A 26,738-nucleotide genomic window follows, 5' to 3' on the forward strand; every position below is an offset into this window, starting at 1 on the left:
TTCGTTATTCGAAAATGGCCATTTTTAAATTGTTCGAATAATTATTCGTAAGAAATTATTCGATTAATCGAACGATTATTAGTCGAATGAATACCCTAGTACATACATTTATTTCAGCCCAAGGACGAAGCCTTTTGAATCTGGCTGAAATTGGTCCATTATTTCACCTAGCCCACATACTAATGTCTTTAAAAATTGGACTTTATCGACTTTACCAGAGACCGAAAATAACGGGTTCACTTTCATTTCAATGGTAAATTCGAATTAGCAGTCATTTAAAAATAATTGTTTGTGATATATCACTGAGAGAGTGATTTATTCGAGAACATTTTAGGTTTGGGGTTGAGGGAAACAGAAAAGAAACAAACACAAATAATCTAAATGAGTGATTTATAATTTATTTTTTTCGTAGATGTCAGCTTGTGACTTTTATTTGCGAACATGAAAAATAAATCGCAAAAATGCATTTGATGCAAATCAACGCTTAAATATATAAAATTTATCAAAAGATTAATAACAATATAAAAAAAATCTCATTTCTGTTACTCAGACTTCATTACTTTATACTTATCATATTATTTCCATAATTTGTTAAAAATTACTAATAATATGTTATTGTATGTAAATAAAAGAGAAATTAACAGTTATTAAAAGAAAAAAAAATGAATTGTTTATCTCACACCAAACCATTAAAAAACAACATTTGGTGTGAACATTTAAATTCAAAAACGAATAAAGGTCATACCAAACCATTTAAATAGAATTCATTTTATAACTGTTGTTTTCAGTGATTTATTTATATCACAAAAATATAAATCACAATTTGAGTTTTTTGGTATATGGGCGAGTTATTTTCAATCTCTGGTATCTACATAAACTTTAACAGAAATAAGATTCATATAGACATAAATAATACGACCTAAAAGTTGTTACTAGTTAGTAACAATTGTTACTGGAAATGCGTTCATTAACTCAAAAAACTTCCAAGTAGAGCAAAAATAAGGAGGGTATACATTTTAGAGCATGTTCTCTCGTTGCTATAAAGGATTACAATTCTATTTTGAACTCATAATATTTAGCAGCTTATATTTCATATGTTTTGTGTTATTGTTTATTTATTTACAATTTTATTTTTGTGTTGAAAAAAATTCAAAAAAAATAATTTTCTATAAAATTGAAGAAAACGTGAGTATTTATACATTTTAAAAGGAATAAAATAAGAAAATTGTTTGTATAAAACAATTGTTACTGGAAAAGTGTTCATTTACTTTTTAATATTTTTGAGAATTTAAGACAGTAATTTTGTAAATTTTGATTTTATTCTCTCGTTACAAGTATTTACTGGGAACGTAAATGAACAGATCTATTATATGGTCGGGTTTGACTGACCATACTTTCTTACTTGTTTTGGTTTGGGTTTGTCACAATAGAGCAATTATTTTGTTACTTATAATGGTACTTTTTAGACCTGTTGAAGCAAGAACAGACAAAATGGGTACTTAGGTGTATTTTCTCTTTCTTTTCATGATACTGTTACGAATTTGCTTTATCAATTTGAATTTAACGATCTGTATCGAAGGCTTGCAACAGTCATCATGTTTATAGACATTTCCATTAGTAGAATCTTCTACTTATCAACAATGTTGATAGCACCCTGTTGTTAACAATGTTTATGTAATATGTATGACAACATTAACCCTCTAACGCGCCAGATAATAATAATATTTTTTGTTTTTAAATTTAACTGACTTTAGTTACATATTTGTTAACATTTCTCTCGAAGGTAGAAATGCATTCTGACTTTTAGTTTTTGTTCTGTCAGCTATTTTGTGAGTGATGTCATAATTTTAGCACGTGAAATTTTGTTTGTAATTTTTTTTTAAATCAAAGTTTTATTAACTTTTAGTCGCCCGATCTATTCGAAATATTTTTTATTTTATTTTTTTTTCAATAGAATCGTATTATAATTACTGTTTTTTCACCTAAACCGGCAACAATGCTCTGAGGCACTCTTCAAATTAGTTTCTGATGGCTGTACTGAGTTTATCAGGCAACTTTTATTTAGTTTTTTTAGATTTAAAAGATCCATGTGAACATTGTGGAAATAGAGCATTCGAGTTTTTTCTTTTAGATTATTCATGAGACTTTTAGAAGATGGAACTGTGTGTATTTATACACAGCGAGTTGTGAGAGAAACGGTATGGTGCTGATGGAGTTAACATCAATTGTTTTACCAGTATTATTGTATTATTGTTATAAAGCCAATTTCAAGCCAATTTGTAACTTAAAATAATAAGCAATTTTTCTTTGTTTGTCTCGTTATATGACAGATTTATTCATCTTCTACCTTTAATTACTGAGTTGGCATGGGCTAAGAGTTTCCCCTTTAATTTAATTTTAGCATTAAATTTTACTAAAAAATATTTTGCCTTTTTAAAAAAAGATGCAACATTTGTAATTTAGAGCAAGTAAGAGTGTTTAATAATTTGTTTATACCTATCATTGATAATAAAATATTTTTCTGATATAGGGGTTATATGGGAGGTAGGGTCAATTTTGGACCGAACCTTACAAAAGTTGGTAGCAAGATTTAGGTTCATATAAAACTTTTGTATGTCAAATTTCATTACTATATTAATTATTATAAGACAAGGCATTTTCAGACGAGGACCATGTTTGAGGTCCAGGGACGATTGTTGAGCTATTTTCTTCATACCTTACAGTATAAACTAATTTGTACGTAGAACTAATTTGTGCAAAATTTTATCAGAACTGCCGCATAATCCAAACTATTGTGCCTCTTCAAACAGTATTCCAGGTTACTTTTATATGGGGGCTACGTAAAATCATGGACCGATTTTATCCATTTTATATACCAAACAAACTTTATCGACAGAAAGTATTCGTCGAAAATTTCATCCAGCTTGCTTCTTTTGTTTGGGCTCAATCATATGTTTAATAGACAGACGGACTGACGGTATTATTTTTTTTAAATTTCCTTAAAAAACATCAATTTGGAATCAGTCGCAATACTAACCCTTATTAGATACAATTAATAAAATTTACAATTAAAATACTAATGTAGGCTTTGCTAAAATCAAGAACAATTTTTTAAAAATTTGAAAATAAAAATTTTGGGATTTGAGTTTTTTTTGTCTCAAATTATAGTGGGTTATTGATGTCAGAAAATTTGTATAATTAAACGTCTATGGATATACGAAATATACAAATTATTTTTGATTATTCTTTTTTAAACATTTAAATTCATTTTGTTTTATATTACTATTTCAAAAGTGCCAAGTAAGAGCCACCTTACTTTACAGCTTCAACATTAAAACAATTCAAAAGCCATTATTATTAACGCCAAACTTTTATTGCTTACTTTAATTAGTTTACAGAAAAAACCTATAATAAAAATTACTTTAACAAGCCAAAAATTACCTACAAAAAACACTCCAAAAAAAATTTTTGTTTAGCCTACACTACTTCATTTCGATTGTATGACAAATGAAAAACTTTGTGAAACTACAATTGGAAAAGTTTTATTTATTTGAATTTTGCAAATAAACGAAAAATAAAAACGCACACACATTGCAAAATCTCAAACTAGCTAGTACTCATAACAATAAACTAAATATAAGTTGGGGCAAACTACTCGAAAAAGATTTAAAACATCTATTTTTAAACATTTTAATATTAGTTTTTTTTTTTTATTATTGAGACTTTCATGTAACCGGATGTGACTTAATACTCTTAAACAGTAAGTGTACTATAAAGAAATTCCAATTAAATTTTTGGACTCTGCAAAATATTGTAGTAGCAGTTTATTTTTAATACAAAACTTTTGCTAATAATTATCCATCCATACAAACATACATAGATGTAAAGCAAATAAATAAAATATTTAGTATCAAAACAGTTGTGCAAATTTCCAAAAGTAATAAAATATGAATAAATAAATAAACATGACAGAGAACGAGAGAAATATATAGAACAACAGAACTGGTAAGTGTTCTGCTAGGGGTTTTTAAGTGTTATAAACAATTTTTGTTTGTAATTAAGAAGAAAACGTACAATAAATAAAATACACCAAAATTCCATATTAAATAATTTAATTTTTATTTTTTGGCAATTTTTCGATCATTTATTTTCTAAAAATTCGTTTATATTTGTTTTCTATTTTAGACTTTATTATTGTTTGAAATCAGCTTGCTAGATTAATCAATGTCATTGAAACCATTTAGTTGGGACTTTATGGCGTATGAGTATTTTGTCTTTACGTGATTAAATATCCGTGACACCTCACATTAGTTAATTAATACTTGTTGTTTGAATCTGCCAAAGCATATAAATAATTTTATGAAATTCATAGTAAATTAAAGGAAATTGAAAATAAATGTTGGTAAAGGTTATGTCTTAAATTCTATGAAAGTCATGGCTATTAAGTAGATATTTGATTTTTTCATATAATTCTGGAGCAATATATTAACGACAGTCAAGTAATATCGATTTAAAGGCTATTTTGAAAATAAAATTTTATAAAATCAATTTCCTTGGCATATTATGACTTCATGTAAATACAAACATTCCAATATTTATAAACCATGATATTATTCATGTGACAGCCACCTCTATCCTTGCAGTAACATATGATGATAACCCAATTATTGAATGATGAATGTTGGTGGTTTCTACTAAGTACTACCTCACAAATGGCATGAAACGATATTTCTTTTAAGAGTCTGTAGCGTTTCAGGATTATTTATATAAATATTAAAATAAAATAACCAACCACATTGCTATTAAGAAATAAGTATCCATAATATGTTTACGGATGAAATAAACATTTTTGATATTTGAGTGTAAATTGATGGTTTTGACCTGCATGGTAAAGATTGCCCAGGCCAGCCAAAAAAGTTTGAAGACCAAGAATTGAAGGCATTACTCCATGAAAATTGTAGTCAAACGCAACAAGAGCTTGCAAAATTTCAAAATGTTTTCGAGCAGCAGGATTGTTTTTGATGAAAAATGGATACATTACTACACGCAGAGATTTGTGCATGTTTACTGTAACCATTTCAATATTGTTAGAAGTTTTTTAACAATATTATAGTAACTATTTACACAGTAACTATTTACATGATTGTGGCAACCATAATATGGTTAATTTATGATTCACATAATTGTGTCAACCATATATGTATATGGTAACTGTAAACATGTATATGTTTGTGACAACCATTTATATGATGAACGACTAATCATATTATGTTGCTCTCGGCTTATGGATATTATAATCTGACAACAACATATAAAAGTATTCATCATAAATATGGTTGTCACAAACATATACTTGTTTACTGTAACCATATGTATGGTTGACACAATCATGTGAATCGTAAATTAACCATATTATGGTTACCACAATCATGTAAGTCGTTACTGTGACTATAATATTGTTAAAAAATTGTAACAATATTGAAATGGTTACAATAAACATGCACAACTATATTTTTTTTCTGCGTGTATAATCCGAAGGGTAAGAAGGGCAATTTCAAAACGTTTACAAGCAGCTGGATTGCTTTTGATGATAAATGGATCCATTACTATAATCCGAAGGGTAAGAGATCGTACTTGAAGTCCATCCAATCATAATAGATGGAACCAAAAGGGTCCTATCTATTATGAGCTGCTGAAATCTGGCCATACCATCACAGAGAACCTGTACCGAACACAACTGATTCGTTTGAAGTGCGAATTGGCCAAAAAACGCCCAGCATATGCGGCAAGACATGAAAATGTTCTTGGCCTCAAACGATGAGTAGTTATTTTTGCTCGGATTTTTGCTCAATTGTACCCACATAAAACCAAAAAAAGTTTGTTAAAATATTTGGAGAGCACTTGTTCTATAAAATTATATATTAGCGGTATTCATGATATATTAGAGTAAAAGAGCAATTAAGTGTCACAAAATTTTAGAAATTGTGAATGTATCTTTATAATTCGATGTCGATTAATATGTTAATGGGATTTTTAATGTACTTTTTAGATTCTTTCTTTTGATTTTTATGTTATATGTCCGTCATAGAACTATTTTTTTAAAAAATGGATTTGTCAAAATTACTAATGCTTTCAGTAAGTCATTCGACGAGAAAACTCTTTCGCTTTAAACATGTGTTGCCTTTATCGTTATTAAAGCATTATAAAGACAATCAAAATGTATTCTCCGATATTCTAATTGGTTTTTAAAATTTTGCTCCATTTGTATTTCGGAATCCTCATCATCAACGCTTTGAACAGATGAGGGAACATTGTGGTCAAATAGACGTTCATACATTTGCTATCCATAAATTTTTAACATTGTGTTTTTATATTATAATTTATTTTATAATGTTGAAGTTTTTAGGTTTAATTTAATTGAATGAACCGTTTTTTGAGAAATCGTAGAATTTTTAGATAACTGCTGTGCATAAAGTGTGTTCATTATAGCATCACCTATCAGAAAAATGGTTTAATTTCGGCATAATGCTTCTACTGTATCCTTAATGGTGTTTAAAACCTCCACTAATATTTGGAACAAGCCATTCATCAAGCAGAGATGTCATATTTAAATATATTAAAGTATTTTTAATTAATTTTAAATTTTCCGTTTTTCCCGGGAAAAAAATTTAAATTTCCCGGGAAGCCCGACAATAATTTTACGGAAAATCCCGGGATTTCCCGGGCGGGAATTCCAGGACCGCAAACCCTACTCGGAATCCATATGTTGCCAGAAAGATGGGAAAAGATCATAGCTAAAAATTGCCAGTACTTTGAATATATATTCCATACATAATGGTATGAATGGTTTGAAGGTTTAATAATTGTTATAGGTTAAATAGTCTGGAGACCATACGGAGAGATACAGATCATAGTGGCCTGACCAGTGACTAGAAAAATCTGGTATCAAGTCGATCATCAGTCCCTGGAATGATTTTTGGTGATTAGCTTCAGCTAGTAATGTAGCGGCTGTGGTATAGAGACAATACATCAGATTATATGAGGACTAGTAGTTACTTTTTCCTGTCAGGTCACCTTGGGCATATAACGTGGTTGCTGTGGTTTAAACCTAAACAGCGGAGAGAGAGTGCATTAGGTTTTGGTAGGTTCCTACTCCTAAACAAGGGGAAGGTTTTCAGCCAAAAATTGAGGACCTTGTATTGCAAACTGTGTTTACTTACCAAGCTGATTGGGCGGTTGGTAGATACCGTGTATTCAATCTGTGTGAGGAATATCGTTATACAAGCCTTCAAGGTAATCACGAAAAGCTTTGCAATTGTGTTAGGAACATAAGTACACGATCTCAGGCTTTTTAAAATCCTCTATAGGGAGACTTATGTCACACAGGTATGTCTCAATGTTAAAAGTTTGTTACCATTTGATTAAGAAAAACAAGTTTATGGTTACAAACTGTTTACGTGATTTAGTACTATTTTAAGTCCATCTTTAGTTAATTTTTGCGCTACTGTTTTTCTAAGTTTTTTTTCTAACGAATTAAGTATCAAATATAAATTCCTTTATTTGCCCATATTGATACCTTTTCTGGTTCATTTGAGGTAACAGAAATATTATACAACTTAATGTTTATGCAGCTGTAGGAGCTTATAAAAAGATTTGTGGCTGGATATATTTTTATAGAAGAAACGTCTTAATAAGAAAAGTACAATAAACATTTTGCCACTTAATAGTTCGAATTTCGAAAAAGTACCAAACATGTATTGAAGTATGAAGGAAATACATTACAAATTTGAACTAATTGTTTATTTATTTAGAAGATATACAATTTTCCCTGCAAACTGTGAAATTTGCAAAAAGTGTCAAATATCTATCTGCTTCGGTATTAGAAGTTATAAACGAATCAAAAAGAGATTGTATCCCTCAGAAGCTTTTATTTCGAAGAAGTACCAAAAATGTATCTTAATATCAGGAAACCACAATTCAAGTTTGATTTCTGTGTTTATTTATGTAAAAGATACAGAGGATAACAAAATATATCAAAAATATTTATCCTTGTTTTCCCTCTAACCCTCTATGATTAAATGAGAATAACGAAAAGTACCTTAACTTGTAATCTTTTTCTGAGAGAATAAACCTGACTTTCTATGCGCTATGATTGCTTTAAAATTAGCTACTTAAAACAATTTCTCTATTGTTAAATGTTGTCGTCATTAATTTAATTCATTTTCACAAAAAAAAAACAAAGAAAAACACCCATTTACATACTTCAACTACTCTACCCACAAACAAGTTAATTAAACAATTAAAACACTGGTCATTTACGCAATTTTCTAATAAATTCCCATTAGCAGCGAACTCTTAATTAATTGATTTAAATGAAGATGGAAGTGTAATGGAAAATAAATGAATATATATATAATAAGTAATAAATCACACTTACCTGGTATTAAAATTTATCCTATTAAGAGCACCTATGCTCCTTGATGAGGCATCCGTAAATAGTTTTGAATGTAAAAGCATTACACGACATATTAAATATAAACGAAGGAACATGGGTAATGATAAAGCTACATCGTATGGCACCATTTCGGTGCCCATTGTTTTATTTTTATTCGCCAACTTCGTAGTCCATTGAAAATAATATTCACCAGGTATTGGATGTATTGCACATATAAAAAGTTCTAAACTTATTTGACTAATTCGTTGCCATGTCATAGCGATCCTCCAATCGTCAGCACAATTATCAATCATAAATAACTATCGATTTCCATTTACAATGATTTTAATTTTCATTTTAATTTTTTTTTTTGGTTCAGAAATTTACCAAAAAAAGGGTTAACATAAAAAAGAGAGTAAAAAAAGAAGAAGAAAAGAAAGCAAATAAAATTTATTATTAATAACTAATTGGAAATTTATTGATTTATTAGCTTTTGGTTAGACAGTTTGTGGCTAACGTTTGTACGTACATACGTTCAATACCAAATAAATAACAAAGAAATCAAACTTCTACTACACTAGTTTAGTATTAAAACATTTATTTACGTTATACGTTACTTTTGTTTTTGTTATTATTATTTTTGTTTTACTTTATTTTATATATTATATTACAGAAGGTATAAGTGTATGTGTGTGTGAGTATTTTTTTGTGTGTATATATGTGTGTCTATATACAATTTACAAATACAAGCACTTAAGTGGCTTAAGTGTATGTGTCTGTGTGTAAGTACGAGTACGTAAGTAATACAGTTAGGTTAGTTTTTTAGTTGTTCGGTTATAGGGGCAAAAAAACATTGCACAGTGGAATTTAAAAGTCAAAACATGTAGCATTGCCTATTGAAGATTGTACAAGTCCAACATTTTTCATTACTACAGAAATTTTTTATTGAATTTCTCATATAATGAGTTAAAGACATTTGTAATAACTTGAATATCTTCGACTTTATTTTTTGTTGGAAACGTAAATAAAATAGTTTAAGACTTGATTATAACTAGGGTTTTGAATTTCCCGACTATTTTTGAATGTTTGGTACGTTCTTGGGTACCCGGGAATTACCGAATTATATAAATATAATGTTAATTATAATGATTTGCATAAAAAAACTTACCCCCATTTTCTTAATCTCTGGTTATTTTTTATCGTGACGATAAACTGACAGTTCTCATACAAAAAAATGTTAATTGGAGGGTTACGTTGCGAAAAACTATAACCTGATATTGAGAAAATCGGGGTTAGTGTTATAATCAATATGTATTTAGTGTTATAATCAATATGTATTTAATGATTTATTATTTACAAAACATTAAAGTCTAAGTAGCCCATAAATGGGTATTTCTTCTAACGATGAATGCATTATGTGTTTGAAATGTTGCATATATTATTATTAAGCATATCTTCGATTTTCACAAATAACTTTTCAAAAATAAATTGACAGAAAAACCAATAATGAAAATTACCACATTAATTTTATTGAGAGATTTTGAATTTTCATAATATAATGTCTGTCAAATACACCTACTCTAAAGCTCTGTCTTTGTTACCAACTCATATTTATGGGATAACCGGCGGCCAACTTAGGAAGAGTGATTACCAAATGATGACTTTGCCTCCATAATTTTTTTTTATATTTTATTTTAATAAAATTAATCAAGTTTTATTAAAATGACTTGAAAATTGTAAAAGTAATAACAGTTTTTTCGTTTTTTTAGAACATACTTTTAGAGTGCAAAATAATAGTTGAATAAAATCTGCAATTTTCATCCAATTGAAAGAAGTGATCTTAGAAAATGTATTTAAATTAAACAAGTAGAATAAGAAGTAAAATTCCCCAAAAACATAGAATACAAAATTTCCGATACTGTTTGGGATATTATTTCCAATATATGTAAGTAAAAAAACAAGTAAGGAAGTATGGTCGGTCAAGCCCGACCATATAATACCCTACACTAAGTGAATGAGCTAAAACATTGTTCTTTTAAAATTTAAATAATTTATATTTTTGAGTGATTTTCGGAAGTGGGCCTTATATGGGAGCTATGACCAATTATGGACCGATCACCATGAAATTGGCTCGTGTGATTTATGTCTATATGAAAGTTATTAAGTGATTTATTTTTAAGTGATTTAAGCACGTTAAAGTGATTTTCGGAAGCGGGTCTATATGGGAGCTATGACTAATTATGGACCGAAATTAGACTTTTATGACCGATAAAGTCCAATTTCGGAAGAACATTTGTATGGGGTCTAGGTGAAATAATGGACCGATTTCAGCCAGTTTCAATAGGCTTGGTCCTTGGGCTGAAAAAATAATACGTACCAAACTTGATAGAAATATCTTCAAAATTGCCTGTACTCTGCGCACAAGGTTTACATGGACAACCAGCCAGCCGGACGGACGGACTGACATCGTTTAAGAGACTCAGAAAGTGATTTTAAGTCGATCGGTATACGGCATAAACGCATTATATCCTCCCCACTATGGTGGTGTAGGGTATAATAAATACATTTGGAAATTGTAATTGCTTTTTTTCTAAACCCGTTTAATAAATAATAATAAAGAGGCTATTTTAACTGAGATTGAACGTTCCCAATATTTAGGACTTTTAGTTTGGTTAAAACCCTTAATTAGCTGAACTTTTCTGGGAAAACTACTTGTGAATCTAAAACCATAAACCAGGAGCTAATTTTTCAGGTTACATGTACGCAGAGTTCGACATGGTTCGACATGATTACGAAAAGTATACTATGTTCTTTGCAACAATATATGGTTGTCGTAAACATATAATTGTTGTTTTAATTTAATTTCAGCAATATTTCAGTTACTGTAAACATTTATATTTTCATAGCAATTATAAATATGAATATAGTTCACCGAATCATAATTATTTTTCGAACAACTAAATAATGATAAATAGGTAAACATATTATTATTATGTACAACTATGTTTTTTTACAAGTAAATTTAGAGTGTCAGTAATTCCCATTTGCTCCATAGTTTTATTTGTATATTATGTTTAACTTTTCTAGAGGGAATAACAATAAATTTCTGTGAATTTATCAGTAATATTTTAATTGGAAATTTAGTACCTTAAAACTAAAATCTATTAAAATAAAATTTTGTATTATATTTTAATAATAATATGATTGCTTTGGATCATAGCATAATTGCATTGTTATTGATTTGTATCATAATATTATTATTTTAGAACATATGGTATTTTATGATACTAATAATGATCATAATATGTTTGACTACAATCATAAATCTTATCAAAATATGTTGATCTTAGATTGTGTTTACCACAACCATGTTATTTTTTCTGCATGCGAATGGGGTAGCGTTAAATTATAGGTTAACGCTAATACTTATTTGGCTATGATGACTGCCGGAGTAGTATCTTATGAATTGGCCAGATGACAACCGATGAGGCCATAAGTGGTCTACTTATTGGAATCCGTCGGGAGGAAATAAGGCTACTGATATCATAGCAGCTTATGCTATGAGGCTGAGAATAGAAGTTGTCATAATGAGGAAGATAATTTGATTCAAGTAAAGGCCAATAAAATTAAGCTTTAAAGCTATCGAGGATGAATCTTAGATACTTCGTTGGTACGATATACATAGAAATAATGCGTGTCAATTGAGGTATCTAAAAGGTACTAAAAAGAGCCCTTTAGTCTGAAGAGGATCGCAGAAATCGAAACTATATTGATTCCTATTCCTATATTCCTTTGGAAGGCAGCAAAGAACATTAAGCCACCGGTAGAGGGTCAAAGTCCGATAAGAAAATGTGATGGTAACTGGGCACGTAGTGTAAAGGATAAAGCCGCAGTTTTCGCCAAACATTTAAGTAATGTGTTCCAACCAAACCCTCCAACAAATAATTTTGTATTGGGGGATTTACCTGTTCGCACAGGAATATACACCGAACTATTGTTAGTATAGAAGATGTTCAGAAGATCATAAAGGACAATCTTAAATTAAAACAAGTAAGAAAGTATGGTCGGTCAAGCCCGACCATATAATACCCTACACTAAGTAAAAGAGCAAAAAAAATTTTTCTTTTAAAATTTCAATAATTTATATTTTTGAGTGATTTTCGGAAGTGGGGTTATATGGGGGCTATGACCAATTATGGACCGATCACCATGAAATTAGGTCGTGTGATTTATGTCTATATTAAAGTTACCTATGTTGAATTTTGTGTGTTTACCAAAATTTTTAAGCGATTTATGCACGTTAAAGTAATTTTCGGAAGCGGGTCTATATGGGAGCTATGACTAATTATGGACCGATCGTAACAAAATTTGGTGACATGAATTTTGTGTATATAAAACTTATTTGGAGCGGAATTTGTGGAGATACATATATAAATTAAACATTTATGACCGATAAAGTCCAATTTCGGGAGGACATTTGTATGGGGGCTAGGTGAAATAGTGGACCGATTTCAGCCAGTTTCAATAGGCTTGGTCCTTGGACCGAAGACATAATATGTACCAAATTTGATCTAAATATCTTCAAAATTGCGACCTGTACTCTGCGCACAAGGTTTACATGGACAGCCAGCCAGCCAGCCGACCAGACGGACGGACGGACGGACATCGCTTAATCGACTCAGAAAGTGATTCTAAGTCGATCGGTATACTTTAAGGTGGGTGGTAGACTAATATTTTTGGGCGTTACAAACATCTGCACAAACGCATAATACCCTCCCCACTATGCTGGTGTAGGGTATAAAAATCTCCAGGTTATGATTTAATTACACCTTCCATGATTGGAAACCTACAAGATGTGGCAATTATTGTGATCACAGTATTATTCAATGCTATATTGTCTTTCTCTCCGAATGATTGGAAAGACTCCTAGAGACAATTGGCAACATCGTACAGACCTATTAGCTTATTGCCTTGTTTGTCCAAACTAGGGAATAACCCAAGGGAAACATTCTTAAATAGTCAAAACATTATCAATTCGGATTTCGTAAGCAACACGGTACAATTGAGCAATTCAACCGCCTAACTGGAGAGATACGAAAATCTTTCGAACTAAAAATGTACTGTTCGGCAATATTTCTAGATGTTGCCCAGGCATTTGACAAGGTTTGGCATAAAGGTCTAATACACAAGATTAAATGCCTACTGCCTACACATAATACTAGAGTCTTAACTATCGGATCGCTTGTTTAGCATAAAATGCGTCGATTATGTGACAAGAGACTATATGATAAATGTTGGTGTACCTCAGTGAAGTATTCTAGGACTAACCCTGCTGTCCGAATAATTAACCATTTCCAATTCTTAGTTATCATGTGGACATACGTGTAGTATCTAGAAACCTTGATAATTATCTCAGGCACGTGGAGACGAGGCTAAAAAATTGGAGAATACGAGTAAATGTAATCAAAAGCAAGCACATAACGTTTTCATTTAGGAGAGGAAGTTGTCCACCAGTGATACTAAACATGTTGAACATCCCACAGACTGTCACGTTACATCTACCAGTTTAGATCTCATACAGAGTGCACAATCCAAAATTCTAAGAACTGTTACGGGAGCTCCATAGTACATAAGAAATGCTACTTACAGTAACTCAACAGATCAAGGCTACGTAGAGCTGATTTACCACTCATCTAATATATTAAATATGATTCTCCACTGAGAGAACAATTATTGTTTAGTTATAAGATTTAATTATTTATTGTAAGGCCTAGACATTAAAGGCAAGAACAATATTATAATAAACCTATAAACAAAAATTATGTATCTGATTTTTGCCTTTTGCATATCACAATGGAATCAGTCTTTAATGGACCTAAGTAGGCAGCTACTTAGGTGAGAACATTATATTGAGGTTGTTTAATATTTTCATAAACTGTTATTGACTTTCATTATTTTCAAAGCTTGCCTTAGAGAAATAGATACAGCAATATCGCTTTAGAATTTCACATGAATATTTGTAAATATTTATAATCTTTAACAATATTTGCAATCTTTTGCAAATTTTTGTTATAAAGATCCACTGTGCACTTGTAATTTGTTAAGAGCTGTAGTAACTAGTAATAGTTGTTGTAATATACTTGTAGTTGCTGTATTGTTGTTGTTGTTTTAGTTGTGTTATTTTTGTTGTTAATAGTATAATATAAATAAATACATACATTGAATAGTTGGACTTGACTAATAAGTTCATATTTAGATATTTATATATATTAACTATTATAAGAATACACTAATACCATACAAGTACATAAATACATAGATACGTAACAAAAAAGATATACAAAGATACAGACTAATAGATAGAAAGACACACGAAAGAAGAATTTACAAGTACAAAAAATAAATAAAAATTACACACATACATACACTTATACACTTATAAATAGAAAATAAATTATATAAAAAACGATAAAAAGACAGAAAAAAGAGCGACAATTGTAACAACAATAAGAAGGCTTTAGGATTTATTAAACAGGAAACAAGACAAAGAGACAAGGGGACCAGTTAGTAAGAGTAAAAATTAGTTACAAGAGTGTAAACATGTGTGTGTGTTTAAGAGAGTGTGTAAGATAGTTGGTTGCGGATTTCAGAGGTAGAAATTAGTATAAATTGCTAAAGGATTAATTTTTGCTGTTATTAAGTCTTATTAAAAATGTTGTTTCTTTTATCTGACTTTTTCTACTTTATTTTCAATTGGGGACATATTTGTCAACTTTTGTTTTTGTAAACCTTTGATTTGTTTCTTTTAGTTTATTTGTGTACATGTGTTTGAAAAATAGTTTAACAAAAAGAAAATATAAAGTTGTAAAAGTCTTAAAACAATGCTGCACAATGTGTTTAAAAAATTAAAAAAAATAAACAGACAGAAAAAACATTAAAAGTATACAAAACTGCATTAGGTGAGGGTTTTTTTTCAATAGACAAAGACTTTAGGAATGTTGTAAGAGAGAGAAAAAAAAAAATTACATGACAGGAAAGTTAGTTTTTTTTACGGGTTTTTAAGTTTGATTTTTTTGTTTTTCATTTATTTTGTTGGGTTTTTATAGGTATGTCAGATTTGTGTTTGTGCAAAAACGCTGGTATGTGTTTATGCATTTAGTTTTATGTGCAATACTGTGTGTTTATTGACCGTAAAAGATTAATGTTTTTCCGCAATTCCACGGACTTTTGCCAAGGGAATAAAAGAAACAAATATGTTTCTTTACACTTAACAGATTTTCTCCTTTCAAATGTTACTTTAGTTTAAGCGAGATAATTTTTTTTAGTAGAATTTGATATTTAGTTGCTGGTACAGGATATCAGATTAAGAATATATAAACTTGTGGTTATATATAAACGATGGCCAGATCTTTACACCTCGTAACTGTATATTTTTTTCAATAAAAAATAAAGATTCAACACAATTCAGATAGACAAAATGGTGTAATTTAGTCTTCCAAGCTATTGGTCCGATTGTACGAAATGTTGAGATAAAGGCTGTGAGGTGAGATACAGGCGGTCAAAGTCGACCACTTCTGGTTATGAAAACTTTTTACAGCTTGTAACTTGTACAAGTATGGACATATTTCAATGAAGCAAGTGGGAAGGTTGAGAAATTCCTGTTTAGTTTAAAAGATATTTATGTTCAAACTTTGATATTTTTGTTTTTCGCATTTTTTGCCAGTATCTCAATCCGCATAGTCGTAAAAAATTATCAAAATCATTATTTTGAAATGAGTTTGGAAAATGGCTAAATGGAGCTATATATTGTATTATTTTTTCTCAAAGATTTGTTTAAACAAATTGAATAAAAATCATAATACGGTTTAATCAATGCTTAAATAAATAGTTTTCATACAAATTAAAAAAACTTTTTCTTGAATTAAGCCTTAACTATGTTTAAAATTTAATAAGTTACCCGGCCTAATATTACTTTTTTCAAAGTTATATTTTCTACTATTCATTATGAACTTAACCACCTGTTTAAATTTGAAAAAATTTAATTTTTTAATTGGAAACACTGCTTCCTCGACGATAACATTGACACAGCTGCCGAGATGGTAGGAAACACGGTTCTATTGTGGATGAAACTCCTTTTGCTAAGAAGGACCATTTACAGCAAATTGAAGGACAAATGTTGGTTCAACAGAACTTGTCCTGATGCAGTTAAAACTAAAAATATAGCATTTCAAATTGGTGCAGAAACAAAAATCCGTATATTACTCCATAGGCAGGCATGTAATGACTGTATGAGGATACTCGATGGCTAAAATCTTAGTTACGAATATCGCATAAGAGCTAGAAAGAAAAAAAAGAAAAAGTTTATGGTCCTTTGTCAAGATGATTCGCAAAGCAAATCTTTTGGCAAACTTTTTTCCATCAAATTCATCTCTTGCCTAATGCAATCAATCGGTGCTGTGATACTTATTGTATCTTGCAGAATGCCTAAAATATTAATCAGAACTCGGTCAGATAAGAAAGTTCTATCTGTACTTAACGTGAAGAAATCCCCTGGATTTCCGGATTATATACCAGCACTTGTTTTAAATAAATCTTGTCGGGTGTTGGGTTTGAATTTTCTCGTTTTATTTCTAGTTCCCTTCGTGGACACACTAAAAGGGTAGTAATATATGGGATTTGCCCCCAGAATCTCATATTGAGCTCAGAAGTCCCCCAGGGCTCTGTTCTTCCTCCTTCAATTTTTTTTTGAATTTTCATGAATAATTTACTAACAATCACTTTAAATCCAATTTATTCTTTCGCGGATGACGGTAATATCAGTCACTCATATTCATTTGACAATATACCAACTCTTTCTGAGATTAAACTCTCAAGAATGAATATGGATGACTCTATAAATCAGAAAATTATTTTTTCTTGAGACGGTGTCGGACATATCTCTCCCCTTCTGATCTTCTTCATATAAATACTAGCTTCATTCGTCCGTAAATAGAATATATGGGCCGGAGCTGCAAGATCAATTCTAGTGCTGATGGACTGGTTTCAAAGAAGGGCGGCTGATCTTATAAGGAAGGAAACTGTTACCCAGATGATCGATAGAACATCGTCGGAATGTTGGCAGTTTATGCTTATTTTACAGATATTATCACTTGTGCTTTTCAGAAGAAAAATTAATTGAATATTATTGTTTACAAGTTAGTTTGCTCAGCTCAGATGTTCTAATTTGACAAATTGCTCGATATCGAGACTCACTTAGCCCGTATTTGACCATCATAGGTCAATGTCCCTCACGGGGCTACCTCAGGCTAGGCTACGAGCTCTCATATCAGTGCTCACGGGGCATTGCTTGATAGGTGCGCATGCTAGGAGACTGAATACTCCATACAATGACTTCTGTAGGAGTTGCCATGATGAAGACGACGATGAGACGATTGAACATCTCCTCTGTCTTTGCTCTGCCCTAGCAGGGGTGCGGACTGCGACAATAGGTAGTCCATTTTTGCACGGCCTAGCGGATCTATCTACTCTGGATGTCAGGAGGATGGATTCGTTCATTCGTGCGTCAGGTTGGTTCGAAAATTGAACCCATTTCTGACATGTGAAGGACCTCTTGAGGCCCTGAGCATGATCCTTAGGGCCTCCAGAGGTCCAATTTAATGGACCCAAGTGAGCTGGTTGATAACTAGCTGCCTTTATAACCTAACCTAATCATTATAAGTTACAAGCTGTACAAAGTTTTCTACTTTGACACCCTGCATCTCACTTTGTATTTCAAAGTGTTTTTTTCTCGTTGTAAGAACACTTTCGATTATAATTAAGTAAATGGAATATTATTAACATGAAAAGCGACAAAATTGTGGTACTTCAGTTTAAATTATTTACCTTTATAATTATGTCTTTGATTTCAACTAAAACTAGAGTTAGTTTCAAGGGATTACAATGAGTTTCTGACTTAAGAAATGATCGAGGAGAAAATTATTTTAGATGAATAAAACGTAGCCCCAGAAATCTAAATAGACAAATTTAACTAAAGAGAAATATCTTAAACTTGTCTGTGATCTTATTGCAAAACAGCTATAGCACATGTAAGTGTAATTTAGTTAAACAAAAAAATTTATGACATCATTTGAGTTTAAATAAATATGTGTGTTCTTTTATTTTCTAAAACAAATTACAATTATTAATTTATTTTGATAAGTTTTAAAATTTCGCAAGACAAACATTTGAATATAACAAATGAAAATAAACTATTTAAACATCTGGGTTTTTCTAGGCATCATTGTTTAAAAAAAAAACAAAAAACCCAACAAATTAATTTCATATTATAACAAACACACAGACGTATGAGTAATAAAAACAGATTTTAATAATTCAATAACAAGTATACGCTCCAAAGCACTTATAAAGTGAAAAAATCTATTTTATTTTAAATAAATCTAAGAAATTTGATAACTGTAGGGAAATATGGCCAGACACTTAGTAAATTACTAGGAAAAAATACTTGAAAATCACATGAATTGAAATAAAATCATTAGTTCTACAAAAGTGCTGCTAAACTACTAAGTCATTTGATTTTAAAATCATGTAGATATATATTTTTGACTTTAACAAACAAACAATATTTCTTTAGTAAATATTTTCTTGTTTTGTTAATGAACTTATTTAAGTAGATATTTATTTAATAAATAATTTGTAAATAATTTAAGACCGAAAGTACTTAAGTGTTTTAAATGAAATCTCTTTAAATTTTGTAATATGAAAACGTAAATATTTTATTGTAAATTATTATTACATCTAAATCATAGAGTAAATATTTAATGGCATACATATTATGTATGTTTTAACTATAAAATATTATTGTAATATTTTAGCTTACAGAATTTTGTTGTTATTTTATTTAGCATAATTTTATTATTTGTTGGTGTTCTGTATTGTTTAGTTTTCTTTTTTTTTGTAAAATATGTTAATATGTTAAATATTGTAAGCTAAACTAATGCATACTTATGTGTATGTAATATATTCATATGAATTTGACTTCATTGCTTTTAATAGAATTAAACTTAAAAATATAAATATTTTTTTAATTATGATGTTGCATTCTGTATAATAAAGTATTTCCGTTTTAATGAGTTTGTTGTAAATAGTTACATAGTATTTTTCCGAAAGAGATGTAATAATTGAGGTTGTTTATTGCTAAATTACACTGTTGAGCTCGAATGGTGTATAAAATAAATATGAATTTAAAAGTTCTTGGTCAGAAATACTACCTAATTAACATTATTTCAATAATAAATTATATTCCAATTTGTCATTATCTAAGTAATGTATGTTTATGAATGAAACATATTTTCCAAAACCTGAAGACTGGCTTCATGGATACTCCAGAAGCAGATAATGTATCTCTGCAAAATAGGCTGCCTTCTGACTTAATAAGACAAATCTATGAAGACATTCTAATACTCAACGTCATATAAGTAGATCCGAAATATTATTTTAAACCAATCAACCCAAAGCTCGATATCGTTTAATGTCTAGTGCAGAACACGAATACCTCAGTTATAGTTTCCTTTTCATTGTGATAATATCGAGCCCTTAGCGCCAAATTATCGTAAGCGACAAAACACAAATTTTACAGGAGAAGGTTTTTTCGATTATTTTGAAATTTATCAATAGAATTAAGAATTTTATGATGCAATATATTATAATTTCGTTCAAGCTATTTGTCTATTTTACAAAAATATTTATAACTTTTGACAATTAAAAATTCATGGAATACTTTATTGAAAAATATGACAAAAAATATTGTTTATTGAATTTTTGCATAGATAAAAATTTTTCGAATTGAAATAAAATATTCATTTATGAATAGTTTTTAATGAAATTTCACAGTTATATAAAATTTTCTATTTAAAATGGAAAAATTAAAACGAATTTTGAAACTCATTATCAGCAATCCCGCAATTCTCAAAAAAGTATTGAAAAATCCCAAAAATGGAAATTTTTAGTTTTTTGGCTATAATATCCATACCAGGGTCGGAGTTATCGGAATCCTTTACAAAATAATTAAAAGCATATTGGGCTATCAAAAATCGGTTATTGTATTTTGATATCGAATATGCGATTTGAGAATTTTTGCCCTAAAGTTTAATTTTACATAAAAAATAGGTGTTATTTGAATGAACCTGGTCCCCTCGGTAACAAAAGCTTTTAATTTGTTTTTCATTTAAAATATTTTATGAAAACTTAGCTTTCAGAAAGTATAAATTCCTTATACATCCTCTTAGAAATTTTTTTGCGATAACTTAAAAAGAAAAAAAGTTCTTTTATCCCAAAAAATTAGTGAAAATCGGCTGTTCAAAATTTTTTAAATTCAAATGCATATAACTTTGTACTTCGTCATTATTTTTAAACAATTCTTTTCTTATTTGACACATACGTATGTTGTTAGTCCAATGAAGGAAAACTGGAGAAAATCTGGAGTAGGTTGGGTAAAAAATGTTGAAAATTTAATTTTCAAATTCGAATATCTTCTAAGCTTAAACTCAAGAACACTTCTTCTTTACACATGTGAAATTTCATTCAAACCAATCTAACCATTTAGAAGTTACTGATTAATTTCCCTCTTTTTTTCAATACCACTATGTGTCGCTTACGATAAAATTCGTTTACTGTAAAATGTAAACATTGACTTACGATAAAATCTTACCCCCTATAATTTTGAAGTTATTAACAATTTTGATATTCAGTGAACGTTAAAACATCAGTCGGTCAATAAAATTTAAATTTTTGCAATAAAAAAAAATTTTGGAAAATGTCGCTTACGATAATTTGGCGCTAAGGGCTCGATATTTACAAATAAGAATTGTAAGGTAATCCAAGACATATAGCGCAGGAAGGCCTATTTTGATCTAACCTGCTATCTAAAGTACTATAATAAAAAGCAGAAAGTGGGATACCAATGAAGTGGTCAATTTCACTTTCTCAAATGCCTTCAATATCCTCGTGTTATATGGCTGAGATATGTTATTCTATTTTATCCGATATTCTGTCCGTTTGATTTCTCATGCTTGTTTGAAAGTAATCATAATTTTCGTCGTCCTCCTAGTTTGAAATCATCAGTGAAAATTCCCACGCAGTTTTCTGATGAAGAAGGATGCCTTACATGTGTCGTAGATACAAATGTAGATGGGATCGCAAGTACAATAATAAATATTATTAGATTGAAATTTGAGTGTTGCTTTCACCAAGTCTGATTATAGTGCACAGTGCCAATAGTTTGAACCAGTAGCTGGTTCATCAAAATAAGCAAAGCCTTTATAAGGAGAGCAACAAACATAGAATCCCGTCAAGGGCCTTAATGTCCGTGACAGTATATTTTAGCTCCAAAATAACTGCTTGTCCAAAACGATGAAGCTGTAGCATTCTATTTATGACAAGATAACCGTGAATCAGAATCTTCTAAACTACCGGTCCGATTGCAAAATGACTAATAAGGTGTATCGACGTAACGTCGAGGATGATAGATGTTTTAGGCCTTGGAGGCTTTAAAAAACATGGAGCTTAATAGTAAAATTATTGGCTGTACTGTAATACTGGGTTCATAATAGATGGAGTATCTTTTGAAAGCGGTTTTTGTTTTTAATAACTTATATTGAGGGGTACATATCTGTCATTCTCACTTAGTTATTGAACAATATAGTGTGAAAAAAGTAAATTTTTTTTTGCTTCGAAAATTTCGAATTTTGTCATATTTGGGAAGTTTTACTTACTTCTATAATTTAAAAAAGCTTGAAATACACTGATTGCTCGCCAAAGCTTATGGTGAATGTGGTCTATCGGTTTCATCGTGCGAGAGAGAGTTTGTGCGGTTCAAAAGTGGTGATTATGACACGAAGATAAAGATCGCCCAGCCTTACCAAAAAAGTTTGATGACCATGAATTGGTCGCAATCCACCCGAATCGACACCGAAGCCAAATATCCATAATGTAATTCTCTGTGTTTAGTGGGAGCAAAATGGTCCTATCTATTAAGAGCTGCTGAAATCTGACCAGACCATCAGAGGGAACCTCTACAAAACGCAATTTATTCGTTTCAAACGAACATTGGCCGAACAAATGCCCAGAATATGCATGACACCGCAATATTCAGTCATGACAACTCTCGGCATCATGTTGCAATACTTGTTAAAACGTATTTAAAATGATGTGATGGGAAGTTCTGCCTCACTATTTTTATAGTCCAGACAGTGCCCTGACTACTATTTGTTTCTATCGATGAAGAATGGTTCGTGCACTTAAAATATGAACAGTTATTAGGCTCGGAATCCATATGTAATAGCTAACAATGGCAAATACTTTGATTAAATTTATATTGTACAAATATTTCAAAATAAAAGCATTTTTTAAGTCGTACACCCAATGCAAAGCCTCAATCATTAAAATCTGTTCATATTTCCAAAAGTAACAGATTTCACCCCACTGTATTTATTTCACCTCAATGTCAAATAACAGTTTTATCTTTTCTAAATGAAGAGACTCAAGTATTGACAAAACAATGAAAAATCTGTCAGTGTAGTAATTACAGAAATTAAAATAATTGTTTTTATACCCACCATCAAAAAGATTGAAGTGTATTGATTTTGTCATTCCGTTTGCAATAAATCAAAACATTTGTCGCATACCTACATTATTACATATACTCTGGGTTCTAAGACGATCTAAATATGTCCGTCTGTTGAAAACACGATAGGGCTCAAACGAAAGGAGGTTAAAGGATGTAAAAGGGGTTACTTGGTATTGAATATGGGCAATATCGGTCCATGATTTCACCTAGCCCCCATACAAATGTCCCTCGGAATACTGTTTGAGCAGTCATGAATATGTATATAAGGAAATCTTGATAAAATTTCGCACAAATTATTTCTAAGTGTTCTGAAATAATACCGTAAAGCATGGCGAATATCGTGCAACATTTGCCTTTTGTCCCCATATAAGGTCCCCCTTAAAAAGTGACTTGAACATTCATAATTGTCTTACAATAATTAATATCGTGATGAAATTGGACAGTTTTATATAAACCTAAATATTTCTTACAATTTTTGTGAGGTGGGTATACAAAATTCTGCACAGCCGAAAAATAAAAAACTCTTATTTATTTTTTTTGGAATTTTCGGTTTCAAATGTTTGTCTAGTAAAACGTATTAATTTTCAATTAAGTATTTTTAATTATCGTATTGCATGGTAAAAAGGTGTTGACCTAAAACGTTAAACAAACTAATAACATTTACTAACTAATACATTCACGCACCAAAACACACACACGCAGACATACACATAGAAACACAAACAAACAATTGAATATTTGGGATGTTGTAAGTTGTAGAGTTGTATTTAGGCTGAACGTAATGCAACACATGTCTATATAAATGTTTGATGTCTCTAGAATATTTGTGTCAAACAAAGGGACATATTTTGTTTAAAAAAAAGAAAGGTAACTGTATGTGGGTAATGTTACGTGTATTAATGGGATTAGTTGAGTTTAGGTAACTATTTATGTCTGTCTGTTCTGTATTGTTGTAGGTATAATAACTACTAAATAATGTGTTTATTTAATTTTTAGATATATCTATATATATATTTGTTAATATATATATTTATATATACTAATATTGCTGTTGTGTTCTTTTGTATTTACTCACACAAATAATATTGATTAAATTAATAAATAAAAAATGTTTTTTTTTTAATAATTTTTAGGTTTTTTTTTTTTTCGTTTATTTACTTACTGAATTCTGCTAAGCGTTTTTTTAATATGAGAGAAAGAGGGAGTATTCAAAACACATCGACATTTAATATTTTATTTTTAATTAAAGAAAAATGTTTAAAGAGTTAAGGAGGAAATAATATATTAATGTAAATAAATTATTTAAAAGGATTTAAATTTATTTAAATTTTTAATTAAAATTAAGAAGAGAGTAAAATAGTTAAAATTATAAAAAATATACAGAGTAAAATTATATGGTTTGGTTGTTGGTTTTTGAAGTTTCTTTTTTTTCCAAAAAAACAAAAAGTCTATACAAAATTTATTTGATTGATGATGTTTAATTTCAGTATTTGTCTTGTATCAGCCCTGTTCTTACAATCTCATTTCAATTTCGAAATGTGCAAAAAGAAAATATATCTAAAAGCAAATATATTTATTTGTGCAAGTAAATAAAAAAAACACTGCAAATTTATATTAATTTTTAATTTAAAAGCCCCGCAAAAGTGATAACACAAAACCATTATTTAGCTTTCTTATGTTGTTAGCTCATTTATAAATTGATACAAATTCTGTTGCGATTACTGCTTTGATGTCTCTAGTGTTTAGCTGTGCCATTTGCTTACTAATCTACTATACAGGTGGTCTAGAAATACTACAAATACTTTAAAGTTGTAAATTTATTTTGGACAATAAGCTACTGCAAATCTTAATGTAATGATGTTATGGGAACAACATGAGTATGACTTTGACACAGATGCAATTCTGAAATGAGTCAGTATATAGATTAATGGAAATTCAAACAATGTTCAGCGAAACATGAATATTTGTAGAGTTTTGTATGCCACTTATGTCCGTAATTTCAATAGATTGATAGATACAGAGCATAATTACCTACTAAGTTACATAGATATCGATTGAAACAAATTTTTTGTTTTAAAACAAACACAAACTGCGAATATACCAAGAGTCTCTGGCGGGAATCGAACCCACGACCCTCAGATTGATAGTCCTGCACACTATCGTCTAGACTACCGGGTCAATTTATCATTTGCTCTATAGTTTTATTTGTATAATATCTCTAGATTTCACAAGGCCTTTGCAAAATGGTTTCCTGATGATCTAGCCAAAACAACCAGTGAAATGCTTAGAGGAACTACGATAAAATAAAATGTCTATAAAAACGTTATTGAGAGAAAAGAAACCTTAATCTGCTGTCAAAAACCTAACTATTAAAACAAGCTATTTATTTTGTTGTTGTGACAGATATTAAACATGCGAGAGAGTCTCTAGTTTTAGTCAGTGGAAACTAGCTTATTCCTCAACAATAAATTTCAGTGAATTTATTTAAAAATACTTAAAAACTTGAGGCCAATAAGGCGCATTATGATTTCTTTTATTTGCTTGTTCTCCTTCGGGATTTTATCAAATGTTTAGCTTTTATTTTGAAACATTTGCACAACATAAATTAATTGAATGTATTGGCCATTGGTAGTTGTGACCTTTTCCCATATTTCTAGCAACATATGGATTCCGAACCAAAAGAACTGTTCATATTTTGAGGAAAAGAACGAATCAAGTCAATTTTGGATACTCTGTTGCAAAGTGAAGCGTATCCCAGAGAGAGAGAGAGAGTTCTGCATTGATCGAAACAATTAGTCGTAGGAGGGGGACTAAAGCCGACTGAGGGGAAACTTCCCAACCATTTTATTATAAACTAGTTGACCGCCCCGGCTTCGCCCGGTAGCTATTTACTAATGTTAGTTCTTCAAGTTTCTCCAACACATATATACCTGCCTGTTTTTATTTATTTGCAAATAAAATATTTAAATTTGTACTGCATACTTTAGGGGGCTTTTTTTATTACAGTTGACTGAACTCCAAAAAAAACTCCGAATATTACCCAGAGTTTTTGATTTTTTTTTCTTTACAAACCATCTCCTAAAAATTTCGAATCGAATAAAAAAAATCAGCCATATCGCTCCAGCCGTTCTCACGTGATGCCATTACATACATGGACCATTTCATTTTTATATATATACATAGTTTTTATCAGATATTGCAATATTAGGTCAATTGTTAACATGATAGAATATTTACGGTTTCATATCTGTCCGCATATTCGTTTTTCGGCAAATTCTCGCTTCAAACGAAACAGTTGCATTCAGTACAGCTTCTGTCTGGTCAGATTTCAGCAGCTCATTATAAATTGGACCCTTTTGCTGCCACTAAATACAGAGCATTACATTAGCGCCATTGATATTTATTCGGTATCTATTCGGCTGGTTGGTCGGGCTTCATATATGATATTTTACGCTTCGGGTAATCGTAATGTATCAATTTTTCATCACAAGTAATGTTTCTGTGCAAAATTCATTTTCGTAGCGTTTAAGCTTCATTTCGGACATGCAAAATCGTCTTCCATGGTATCTCGGCTTCAATACGAATGGTCCTCAGTTTCCCTGCTTTTGGGTGAATCCTGCTGCTCGAAGAAGTTTTGAAATTACTACTTGAGTAGCTCCCAATGATTTAGCAAGCTCTTGT

The 26,738-nt window shown here is 30.2% G+C and overlaps 1 protein-coding gene across 11 annotated transcripts in view; it reads right to left on the reverse strand.

The window, feature by feature from the left end:
- Positions 1-26,738, reverse strand: part of SK (small conductance calcium-activated potassium channel) — a 557,031-nt gene that overhangs the window by 116,476 nt on the left and 413,817 nt on the right. For all 11 annotated transcript variants that reach the window (XM_065507379.1, XM_065507378.1, XM_065507377.1 and 8 more), the window contains exon 7: positions 8,438-8,754. In XM_065507379.1, the coding sequence (XP_065363451.1) occupies positions 8,438-8,754 (317 nt within the window). The remainder of the gene's footprint in view (positions 1-8,437; positions 8,755-26,738) is intronic.

This window comes from Calliphora vicina, chromosome 4 (assembly GCF_958450345.1).
Source record: "Calliphora vicina chromosome 4, idCalVici1.1, whole genome shotgun sequence".
Taxonomy (NCBI): domain Eukaryota; kingdom Metazoa; phylum Arthropoda; class Insecta; order Diptera; family Calliphoridae; genus Calliphora; species Calliphora vicina.